The 11,518-nt window shown below is 49.1% G+C and overlaps 1 protein-coding gene and 1 long non-coding RNA gene across 2 annotated transcripts; both read left to right on the forward strand.

The window, feature by feature from the left end:
* Positions 1-9,072: 9,072 nt before the first annotated feature.
* On the forward strand, positions 9,073-10,516 carry LOC135920520 (uncharacterized). The gene is made up of 3 exons (XR_010570273.1): positions 9,073-9,225; positions 10,242-10,352; positions 10,478-10,516. It is a non-coding gene; the product is annotated as an uncharacterized lncRNA (long non-coding RNA).
* Positions 10,517-10,552: 36 nt separating this feature from the next.
* LOC139060338 (DNA-directed RNA polymerase III subunit RPC10-like) lies at positions 10,553-10,849 on the forward strand. The gene has a single exon (XM_070539446.1). It carries the CDS (start codon positions 10,553-10,555, stop codon positions 10,847-10,849), a length of 297 nt encoding a protein of 98 aa, XP_070395547.1.
* Positions 10,850-11,518: the final 669 nt, after the last annotated feature.

Below are 11,518 nucleotides of genomic sequence, written 5' to 3' on the forward strand. Positions count from 1 at the left end.
CACTAAGGCAGTGCCTACTTCCTCCCAGCAAGATCGGTAAAATTCGACTGGTAAGCCATCTGGACCGGGCGTTGATCCGCTGTTCATAGACCGAATAACATCAAAAACTTCTTGCAGATTTGTTGGGGACAATAAATTCTGGCCTTCTGTATCTTCTACTTGAGGTAGGTTAGCGCAAAAGTCTGAAATTTGTTCAGTCAATAGCTCTGCATTATAAATCTTTTCCGATGAAAATGCGTCTGAGAACCAGTTCCAAAAAATTCTTTCGATATCTCGCCTCGCACCGCTCTCTGTGCCATCTTCTATTATAACGCTTTCAATGAAAGAGCTGCCATTCTGCCTCCTGCTGGACGCACGAGCCAGCCGCAGTACCTCAGGGTCGGAAATTGGCCTGTTGGTCATCCACGCCTTTGCAGAGGTGCGAGAGTACCAGCTCATAAGTCTGTGGTAGCGTTCACGCTGATGATCTAGGTATTCGCGCATTAACTGTGTTTGGGAGTTACCGTCTCGTGCTATTCTTATCCTTCTCAGGCACTCACAAAGCTGTTCGGTCTCTTTTCTTTTCCTTTTCTTGCTAGCTGCTATGCATACTGACCTCCACCTTTCCTTTAAAGTATCCCACGCTTCGATATTGCAATCATAATCGCAAACTGTTGTAGCTACTGACGCTTTTAGTTCGGTTAGAGTCGCCTGGTCACGCAAAGAAGCAATGTCTAGTCTCCACATCTCAGTGCGTTCACCTGGCCTTCCTTCGAGGTTCATATGACAGCGAAAGGGCGATGATCTGAAATGTACCCGGCGTCCGCGGGGAGATCGAGGATGCTGCACTGGACAATTTGCGTTGTTAATTCAGGGGGGAAATACATTCGATCTAGACGACATTGCGAATTGCAGCGAATACAACAAACGGAATTAGTGAAGGCAAACATGCGACGTTAATCTTACAGATGATACTCGATGTTCATTTTTGTGGCACTGGGTAGAAGATGTGAAACCTGAACGCGTCCTGGCGACTTTTATGGCAGGTCATAATGTTTACACTTCCAAAGGTAATATTTTAGCCAGGAACAGTGAGCTTTTATTTACCATTTAGCCTAGCGTTTATATAACTAGCGCAAAAGCGTTTGAGTTTGTGAGAGGACTCCGAAGGTCGAGTTCTCTCGCAGAGGTGACACGTATGGGCCAGCGGTGGCTTCACTTCTGCTTCACCCGAGCAATTCTGTTTTAAAACATTCTTGATTAGCATTAGCTTTATGTAGATGAGTACATCACCTCGAAAGTGTCATGTTTAAGAAGGATCACTGTCGTTTTACCCCATTACGGACCGAAGCAACAGCCCACATCACTTGCGCTTTACCAGCCCCCAACATTTATTTCCGATTACCATTTTACATTATCCATCCGATTCTTGGTCATTCCCCTATGCGGTCCGGGCCGTATTGTGACCTATATTCCATATCGATCAGGAGCCACATATTTAACGCGATAGCGTTAAAGCACTACTGACACAACAAATTTCGATCTGTTTTTTTTTCTGCTTTAATAAGTAACTAATGGCCCAGTAATAACGGCACAAAACGTCGTTTACTTCAGAGCACGACAGGTAATTATTTGGAGTCTTGTTTGTATACCGACCAGTCCGAGTTTCAGCTTCAGAGAGCAACTTGATAGGCAGAGAAGCGAGGTAATGCGATCTCAAAAACCTATGACGTATGCTCTGACGCACACGCTGGCGCGCGAGCTTCGCATTGCTGTTTCGTCTGCTACGCCTGCACGTGCTTCGCGATGTCCTCGCCACCATCGTCGTCGTTGTTTTCGTCGTCCAGTGGCGACGATTTCCAGCAGGCAAGAGTCGCCGCCGTATTAGGCGTGGGACATCCGACCCGCTAGAAAGCAGCGACTCGAATACAGTGAAAGCTCGTTAATTCGAACTTCAATAATTCGAATTTATGGATAATTCGAACTGTACGGTTTGGTCCGGCCAAGCTTCACAGAAGTATATGTATAAAAAAGTCCGTTAATTCGAACGCGAGCAGGTTCCCTCACGGATAATTCGAACTACGCTCGCCTGGCACACGGCCAGAGAAACGCGCCCTACTGCCTACACACAAGGCTGTATTGCCTCCGAAACGGAGAGAACGGCGAGAGAAGGCAAAATCGGAAAAAAATCTAACCGACGCGAGGTCAGCCAGAAGGCAGCGGCGGCTGCCGCCTCTCCATTCTATACGTAACCTCCGAGACTTCTTGCCCGTTGCGAATCGCGGAGGCTTTGCAAATATTGTACAGCTGCTAATGTTGTGCGGAGATGGCATGGCAAGCGCCAAAACACAGCGAATCAAGTACGTCGCAGCTGCGCTTGCAATCAAGAACCAACGAATCAGGCCCTTCGCCACCTTCACATGTTCAGCGTCTTTGTCTCGGCAGTTTTCATCGGTTGTGCACCTCTGTTTTCAGCTTAGGAGGTATCGGCCGTCGCAATTCATTGTGATGGTGTTAAGCCTCGGCTAACGTTCGTTTCGGTGGACATCGGTGGTGTGGTACAGTCGGAACCAGAGCTTCGACTTGAAGATGGCGTGTGCCCGCGGCACACACCATCACTTTCCGCCACGGCAAATTTCTGACATGCCCTACTGCTTCCAAATCGCAGTGTACTGTTGCTCTCCTTCACTTTCGTTAGTTCGAACTTTCGTTAATTCGAACTGAAGCGGTTTCCCCTTGCGGTTCGAATTAACGAGCTTTTACTGTATTGCGGCCGGCGGAAGCGAGGACGAACGAGAGTAAGCTGAGCTAGTTTGTAAGGATTCATAATGCAAAGAAGGCGTAGGGCGTGCAGACACGGACACAAGTGGAGAACACGAACGCCGAACGCACGCGTTCGTGTTATCCACTTGTGTAATGTGTCTGCACGCCTTACCACCATGTTACCACTTCTTTGCATTACGCACCTCAAGACGCTCGCATTGGCCACGTTCAGTGGTAAGACGCGACCAATTGGCGTCGAACGTCGTGGCCTGCTCGCTGTTTAACACGACATAAGCGGCCGCTTAATGCTGCAGTTGCAGCGACGTGGAGGGCGTCCCGCTGTGCAAGCAATAACTGAGAAGAGCATTAGGGTTGAGGATTGGGCGAGTTGGTATTGCATCCTGAAACTGGTACAACCACTTTTAGAATGAGAAGAAGAGCACATGCAAGCAGCATGGCAGCCAACGAAAATTTGTGACGTGGCATTTTCTCGGTTTCTTTACAATCCTTCCTTGGTGCCGATGTTGCGATGTGCTGCGTTTTGAGGTTGGCTTCTCGCACGTACTCTAAAATTGAGTTTAAATACGTTTTAATCTGTATTCACCGTTGATGTTTTGCAGAGGACGCGTGTGTGCCCACATAAATCGATCTCACGCGCGCAATCTCCTCTTAATAAGTTTGTATCGGTACTCCTGTAAGGGCCCCGTGTCGCCTGTTTAGAAAAAGTTTATTTCGACAAGAGACGATACGAACACCGAGTCATAATCACGGCACAATTCCACCGCGACGATAACATGTAAGAAACGAAACACAGCACGTTTTCAACGTTAGTAATGTCCAAGTCCTCGCGCACCAACATATAAACACTTATGCCCACGGAAAGGCACAGTTACGCATAAACGAAATGCCACATGTACAAAATGATTTTCAATATATACAGTGTACACTGTGGTTATGTACAATGATGATGTGATAGAACACTACACAATTTTGAAGTGATGTGGACGAGATGTGTATAACGCCGTCGGCGGCGACGTTGTCCGTACGAGAAAAGTCATTCCGAACCACGCATCTCGATCCAGGCAGGCCCTCCGCCTGGCGCAGAGGCGATACTGAACTAATGGAATTTCTCAAAAGAAAATGCCAAAGAAAATTCGTCAAGTACGGCTTATACACAACCTCCAGACATCATAGTGTCGGATTGTAATTTGAACACACAAGAAAGCAATTCTATTACGCGGAAACTCAAACACAAACCCCTTTCCCAACGGCCGTTTGAGGCCCGGAGTGGCACGCCCCGCTCCGTTCCTTTCAACACCATCCAGATGGCGCTCGCCTCCGCGCATCCGCGGAAGCGGCTGCGCCCGCTGTGGGGGTAAAAAAAGTGGCTGTGGCTTAGCTAAGGTTAAGCCCAGGATGCGAAGCATACTAGCCATTATTTTAACGCGACAGCGTTAAGGAGCTCGTGTCGAAGAGCTCGTGTCTTTCCTCCCTTGCCAACTCTCCTTTACCCCATACGCAACAAAGAGCTGTGGGACGATGCCCTCTGCGACGGACCTCCCGAGGTCCTCCGAGCTGTGATACAACGGGCTCGAAAAATCGCCGGCATCATCTTAGGGACCCTGGACTGAGGGTTCCTCCCACACTGCTCTCGCCGTTCAAATATTATTAATAAAGATGTTTTACTCTCTCTCTCTCCCAAACAACTAATATTCGTACAAGCCACCGAGCAGCGTTCTCAAACTGACGTGGCTTGTTGAATTTGGGATGCGGCGTTGTGATCCACTCGGTGGTAAAGTCCCCAATTACTCCTGCAAACGCCTCCCTAAAGACTCCCTACTCGATGGACTCCGAAAATAGTTACGAGCTTATGGGTTACGAGCTACATTACGGGTTAGGAGATCAGCAACGGATCCTCGAAGCCACTCCTTTCCCTTTTTCCCTCGCAGTGCGGGCCCAACAGGTGGCGTCTGAGACTCACTGTATTGGCCTTGAATGTTTACAAAATTCCTGGTAGTTTACAATCGATGCACACTTGTTCGGCTGCTCTGTCGCAGCTCAATATTCTACGGACCATAGTGGTTCTGCCTACACACCGGGAGCACTAAAAAATGGCTGTGGCTTAGCTAAGGTTAAGCCCAGGATGCGAAGCATACTAGCCTTTATTTTAACGCGACAGCGTTAAGGAGCTCGTGTCGCAGAAAAGCCGGTGTCGTCGGCGTCGGCGCAGGCGTGCGGCGCTTGCTCAGGCGCACATTTCGTTGTCGCGCCGAACGCTGCGTTGCTCGACGCTCACCGCGTCCGATGCGGGGCGCGTAGTCGCTGCGCCGTAGCAAAGCCACCTAGAAACAGTCTCTGTAGCACGCCGCAACCTTCGCTTCTCATTCCAACGAGCAGCTCTGTCTCCAGGAGGCGTCTCACCTCGTGAGTGTCTAGCAGAGGCAAGCGCAGCTGCTTATATACCACCGCGACGCCGCGAGCGACGGCGCGAGTTGGAGCCCCGTTTCTCCTCTGTCGTGTCGTCACGGTGTCACGTGGTCAGCCTTGAAGGCGACGGCGCGAGTTGGAGCCCCGTTTCTCCTCTGTCGTGACGTCACGGTGTCACGTGGTATTGAAGGCGACACCGCCGCGCCTGAGGAGCTGGGTTGAGCTCTAGTAATATGCTTCGCATAAAAACAAGGAAAAGGAACCAGAAATCTCGCCTTCGTGCATGGTGTTTGCCGCCAGCGTTTCCAGGCAAACATTACGGTTACATAAGCTGCACAGGGAAGCGTGAGACGCAGTCAGGTGCATTTGAACGCTATCGGCGTTCCACTCCTAAAGGCGAAGCGTCCTCCATTTTTTTTTCGATTAATTTAAACGCACATTGCGTGAGATGAAGAAACTAAAGGCAGATTAACTCTGCCTAGCTAGGGTCCCTCCACACGTACATATCGCTCAGCGGTAGACATGGGCGCACCCTCACGAGGGCCTTCCTCACGCTCATCTGCCCTCACCCTTACGTGGTGAGGTGAGGGAGGGTGCGGAGACCATGGAATGTTAAATGAGAAAAAAGGCAATTCGTATGCAGTTGTAGCACAGAAAATTCACTCTGATCATATGCGTTATAGGTTTAAAGTCTTAACGTTTTGAAGTGCGCCGGCGGGAAGTCTCCCCAGCGAAAATGTACGTCGAAGCGCACTTTTAAGTGACTAAAGTCATAAATAGCTGTTGATGTTAGTTGTAGCTAAACATATTGAAAGCTGTGGCCACTGAAAGTGGCGACGATAGGAAAGGAGTGACGCCCACTTCTTGACGTCACTCTGATATCATTTTTCTTCTGTCACTGATCACTATGGGTCAGCGGACTCCTTTATCCGATGTAAGCACCCTCGAATTTACAGTTCCTTGCTTTAATTGGATGGGCAAACATTTGGGTTTGAGGATGTTCGGGCACTGATAGTGCTTGGTGACATATGAGCTAAAGGAAACATCAAGATGAAGAGAAAAGAAAAGAAATGCCGGTAATATAGCTAGAGGTCGCCTACAGTACAACCGAAACTTGTCTGTTTTATTCTTAAGCTCGCGCAGTCCAACAACATCGATAGGGCGAGTTTATTTACAAGTAAACACTCAGATTAAGTGTTTTAGCTCAACCTATACGACGTCGAGCTTTTGCACTGATTCTCAAGAATAAGCCCAGAAGAGTAGTTGAATGGATTAACACATATTTGCTTGGTATATAATAAATAATTCCGGCAAATTCTCCGTTTTCAGATCCCCGTAACCAGCCTGAAACATTCGGCATGAAAAACACCGCTATAGATTTATTAGAAGCATGAGAGCACTCAGGACATACATCCATGTTTTGCCTAGTTCGCCATCCGTAGGCATGCATTGTAAAATATAATGGTGGACGTAAGTTTGCGTGTGAGTTGGGGTGGATAGTGCAGACATCGTGAGATAATCTACGCCGGGAAGAGGCGCTACTCCCTTTGTCACTTTGTAACGAGCGGCACTCGCCCTTGCCGACCTTCCGAGATTAAAGTCCTTTCTTTCGAAGTTAGCGATACAAAGCTGACGGATTAGTGATTTTTTTCTTCTTTCTCCTCCAGGAAATCCGTGCATTGCGAACGGCTGGCAACACAGGCAGTCCTTGCGTAGCAGCGGTTCGTGGTCTCGGTCACACAGATTCATTCCGTTTGCTAATATGCCGGTAACGATCTCTGTAGCGAACTACTGCACACGTCTACCCTCTACTGCTCCACATTTTGCTGCATGAATGCTGTACCGTGCGTTGGCGAACACTCAGTTGCATTTCCGTTCCGACAGCTGATCGCACAGTGGCAGGGCAGAAGCGATAATGGTTTCGTATACGTGCGCTGTCGCTGAGGCGATGTGCGGATGGATGGGCGGATGTTATGAGCGTCCCCTTTGGAACGGGGCGGTGGGTTGCGCCACCAAGCTCTTGCTATTATACTGCCTAATGTCCTACCTAGGTTAAACAATGAAAAAGAAAAATGAAACACTATGAACTACCACGCCCAAATTTTCTGATCCCCTATTGCGAACTGTGCTTGTACGTCTCCGTGCGGTGCGCCTCCGAAAGCGCCATCTCGTTACTCTAGAACAAACTGCTCCGCGAAGAGGGTCTGTAGTGCATGCCGTGTAAACATTCCATGTCTCCTTTGGGGCCAAGGTAAAAAAAAGGCGCGCTGGGGGCTGTGTTGTTGCGAAAAGCGAGCAAGTTCGATGCCGTCAGAGTTTCTATAATTTAGTAGGTCTCGTCAGCGCAGTTACACCGTTCCGCCGAACTCCGCCTCCGATGTCGCACCTAAGCCTCCGCATATTTTGCGAGTGCGTATTGGTACCATGGGCGGCACATTGCGAACGATTCGACGATTGTGATCGGCCGCGATACAGTCATCAGCTACCCTAGTCTAGTCGCCTAGGGAAGACGACGGTATTAAAAACGGAGACCTTTGGAGCAGTGGGGCTGAGGTGTCCTGATGCGAACTCTGCCGTTTAATATGCTCCTGTATGGAGTGGGCTTCTGTATCTGGAGCCAGTGTAAATCGTGTAAAATAAAACCCTTTTCCTTCATTCCTAATACCGAACGCACTCGTCGATGAGCTTGGTGGATTCCTGGCCCAAACGCCATCTCGAGCCGCAATGGTCGGAGTTCGACTGAGCTCGGCTGAGTAGAATTTCGGTGAGCCTGAGTCTATGGAACGAGCTATGGAAAGAAGAATGATGGGTGTAACGTTAAGGGATAAGAAAAGAGCAGATTGGGTGAGGGAACAAACGCGAGTTAATGACATCTTAGTTGAAATCAAGAAAAAGAAATGGGCATGGGCAGGACATGTAATGCGGAGGGAAGATAACCGATGGTCATTAAGGGTTACGGACTGGATTCCAAGGGAAGGGAAGCGTAGCAGGGGGCGGCAGAAAGTTAGGTGGGCGGATGAGATTAAGAAGTTTGCAGGGACAACATGGCCACAATTAGTACATGACCGGGGTAGTTGGAGAAGTATGGGAGAGGCCTTTGCCCTGCAGTGGGCGTGACCAGGCTGCTGATGATGATGATTAGCCTGAGTCCGAATGTGGTCTACGCAAAAAAAATATAATTTGTGAGTGAGTCTGAGTGAGCTCCGTTTATTTTGCCGACCTGTGGTATAGCGCACAAAAACAAAGCAGTGTGACACGCTTTGACAATACGAATGGCACTAGACAATCAGCGTTGTAAACTAAGCTCGCGAGTCGGGCAAATAGTTTATATTAAATTGTAGAAAGCGCAAGGTAAGAGAAGGATGGTGGTAGCCTTGTCAGCGTGAGGCTGACTGTGAAGGAGGGCGGATAAAGTTTTTCTAGGTGAGGACGAGGGTCCGGAAGAGCGGTCAAATTTTTAAACGTGAGGGTGAGGGTTAGGTGAGCGCGGTACTTACGGCATGAGAGATAGAGAAAAAAATGAGGGCGTTTGCCCACCTCTGCTTAGCAGCAGTAAGTAAGCGAGGCCTTTTTTTTTTTCTTCTTTACACCTAAATCAATAGATACAATCACGCAGATTTTACCAAAGAAGGATCGGCGTCTCGTTAAACGCTTAAACAACAAGAAATAAAAAAAAAGAGGGAGAAAATAACTCATCGCACAGCGCACCACGCTCCGTAAGAAAATACTAGAGAACCAGCGACTTTATTTTACCTCTATTTGTTTTTTGTTGGGTGCACTTTTCATTACCTCCAATGTAGCCAATGCCCTAGTGAGTACGAGCCGTATTCTGAGGCAACAACAACCGTCCATTTCTTGGCCTATCCCCCATAGTGGGTAGGAGCCACATATGGGGTAGGAAGAATAACAACAACACGACGGGGAAAAGCCAAGAACCACCGACTTCTTGGACAATGCCCCGTAGTGGGTAAGCGCCACAAATGAGGAGCAAGCAACCAAGGAAGCGAAGCAAAGCAAAGCAAGCCAGCCAGCGAGCCAGCCAACCACTGCTCTGAGGTATAGATGTTTGTCTTGCCACAGAATTTCTGTTTTGTATCTGCGACTGCTGTCGTTTTTGCAGCTGCAGTGTCGCTCACGCATCTGGCTGCGTTCAGAGTCATTGTACCGCAACTCGATGCGTTTTGATCGAGAGGCCGTGATTAATTGCGTGCAGCGGCCTCGCTGCATGGTTCCATCGGCTCTTTGCGCGTTCTGTCCCGCTGTGAAGGCCTCAGTGGCAGATAATTCGCATCTTGGATGATCACGACCATCGCGGAACAATAATTTGGCAATTTATGTGTGCTGAAAAAAAGAAAATCGGCATCTGTAGTTGTAACGCGTCGTTCCACCAACTTGTCTTTCCTAGACGCTTTTCCAAACTATGCGATGCCAAACTAGACGCTATTCCAAACACTCGGTGCTGGCGTATAGAGTATATTGCGCGCCCCGAGTGATGGTAGTTATTCTAGTTGCACCATAAGCTTTCTAAGCCGACAGCAGCGCCGGATAACAGAACATATATCCTATAGAAATATCATGCCTTGTAGTAGACGCGACGCATTATTCACAATGCCCTCTAGACATCGGCACGGCTACATATAGAGGGTGCCTTATTTTCTTTTTTAATTATACAAATGTTTTATAAAAATAATATGAGCGTAGCGAACGTTCGTATGCTAGGCGGGCGTACTTTGCCTCTATAGCAGCGTGAGCTTAGAGGATTAATGAAAAAAAAAATGCTGGAGTGCAGTAAACTTAATTCAATGTAGGCGGCTACGATTATATGTAGTGCGGCACGCAATCACTGGAGGGTCTCTCTCTCTCTCTCAATATATATATATATATATATATATATATATATATATATATATATATATATATCTTTGACAAAGGCTGGTCCACCAGCTGAAACGCTAATAAGATGCGTGCAAATCCAACGTACGTCGTACTCTGTTTTTATTCATTATACTACCAGGACCAGCGTGATTTCTTCAGCCGCCTATATATGTATGTATATATTTATGATCCGACAGTGGAAGCTCACGGACAGAACCAGGTACCTCGTTCCAACATTCGACCGCTTGCGGGTAAAGAAAAATCGTGTTTGAAATTGTTAGGGCCCGCAAGGAATTAAAGACTTGAAGGTGAGTCTGTGGCATCTCCCATAGCTTCAAAAGCACTGGGCAGAGAAAAAAAAAAATCACTGTGTTTTCCGCAAATGTCAATCCGTACACGGACAGTCTAAAGCAATCTCTCATTTCGCGGGCAGGAGCTGTTCCGGAGAGGAAACAAAGGAGAAACCCCCGAAAAAAAAATGATTCGATTCTGCCCAACCTGCGCGAATATGCTTTACGTGGACCGAGGCGAGGACGGTTTCTACTTCGCCTGCCACACCTGCCCGTACGTGTACCACATCGAGAGCTGCATTCGCACCCGCGTCTACACCCGGCTCAAGGACGTAGACGACGTACTGGGAGGCGCCGCCGCCTGGGAGAACGTCGACTCGACCGAGGAGCAGTGCCCCAGGTGCGGACACGGGCGCGCCTTCTTCGTGCAGACACAGACGCGATCGGCGGACGAACCCATGACCACGTTCTACAAGTGCTGCAGTCCCCAATGCGGCCACCAGTGGAAGGAGTGAACTGGCCCACGCATCTCCGTCAGCCACTGCCTCGCGCCATTTTTTTTCCTTCTTCTTCTTGTTTGGTAGCATGGAAACGCGGAAGGTGCAGAGCACGTACGTGCCTTGAAAGAAATTGGAAATAAGTTTGCGTCGAAAAGTTGTAAAATCTATAAAAATCCGGCAGTGTGTCGTCAGCGTGCGTTCCTTTTATGGGAAGCATACTAGCCGCACAACCACGCTCTTCCTTGCTGCGCCGCGCGCGGCCGCGTAGCTACCGTATGACGTCAGAACAGCTGCAAAGCGGAGGCTCAACTCGGGCGCTCGCTTGCGGCCGCGTAGCTACATAGCCGGGTCTCAGCTCGTGCGCTCGCCTGCATGAGTTGTTTCTTCGTCTAGCCGAACCAAATATAGCCAAGCAACAGCAGTTCACCAGGGGTGCGATCGGAGATGGTTGTTCGGCGCGTTCGTTCGGTTACCGGCGCGCGCGATTGGCCTACTCCGCGCCGACGTCGCCAGCCGCGGGGCGCCGCCCCGTTTTTGGTGACGTCAAAATGACGACACGCTCCTGTCAATCATCCGCCCACCGAGCATTTCGTCCGAACGCGACGGGAGTTGAGAAGTTTGGAGCGATCACACGGCTTCGCATGGCGCGTCTGGTGGATTGGATTGGATCCAACAGGCGGCCTT

The sequence above is a fragment of the Dermacentor albipictus genome, chromosome 5 (genome assembly GCF_038994185.2).
Source record: "Dermacentor albipictus isolate Rhodes 1998 colony chromosome 5, USDA_Dalb.pri_finalv2, whole genome shotgun sequence".
NCBI classification, from domain to species: Eukaryota; Metazoa; Arthropoda; class Arachnida; order Ixodida; family Ixodidae; genus Dermacentor; species Dermacentor albipictus.

Coding starts and splice junctions, on each gene's coding strand:
- LOC139060338 (XM_070539446.1), top strand. CDS start 10,553: ATGCTTTACGTGGACCGAGGCGAGGACGGTTTCTACTTCGCCTGCCAC.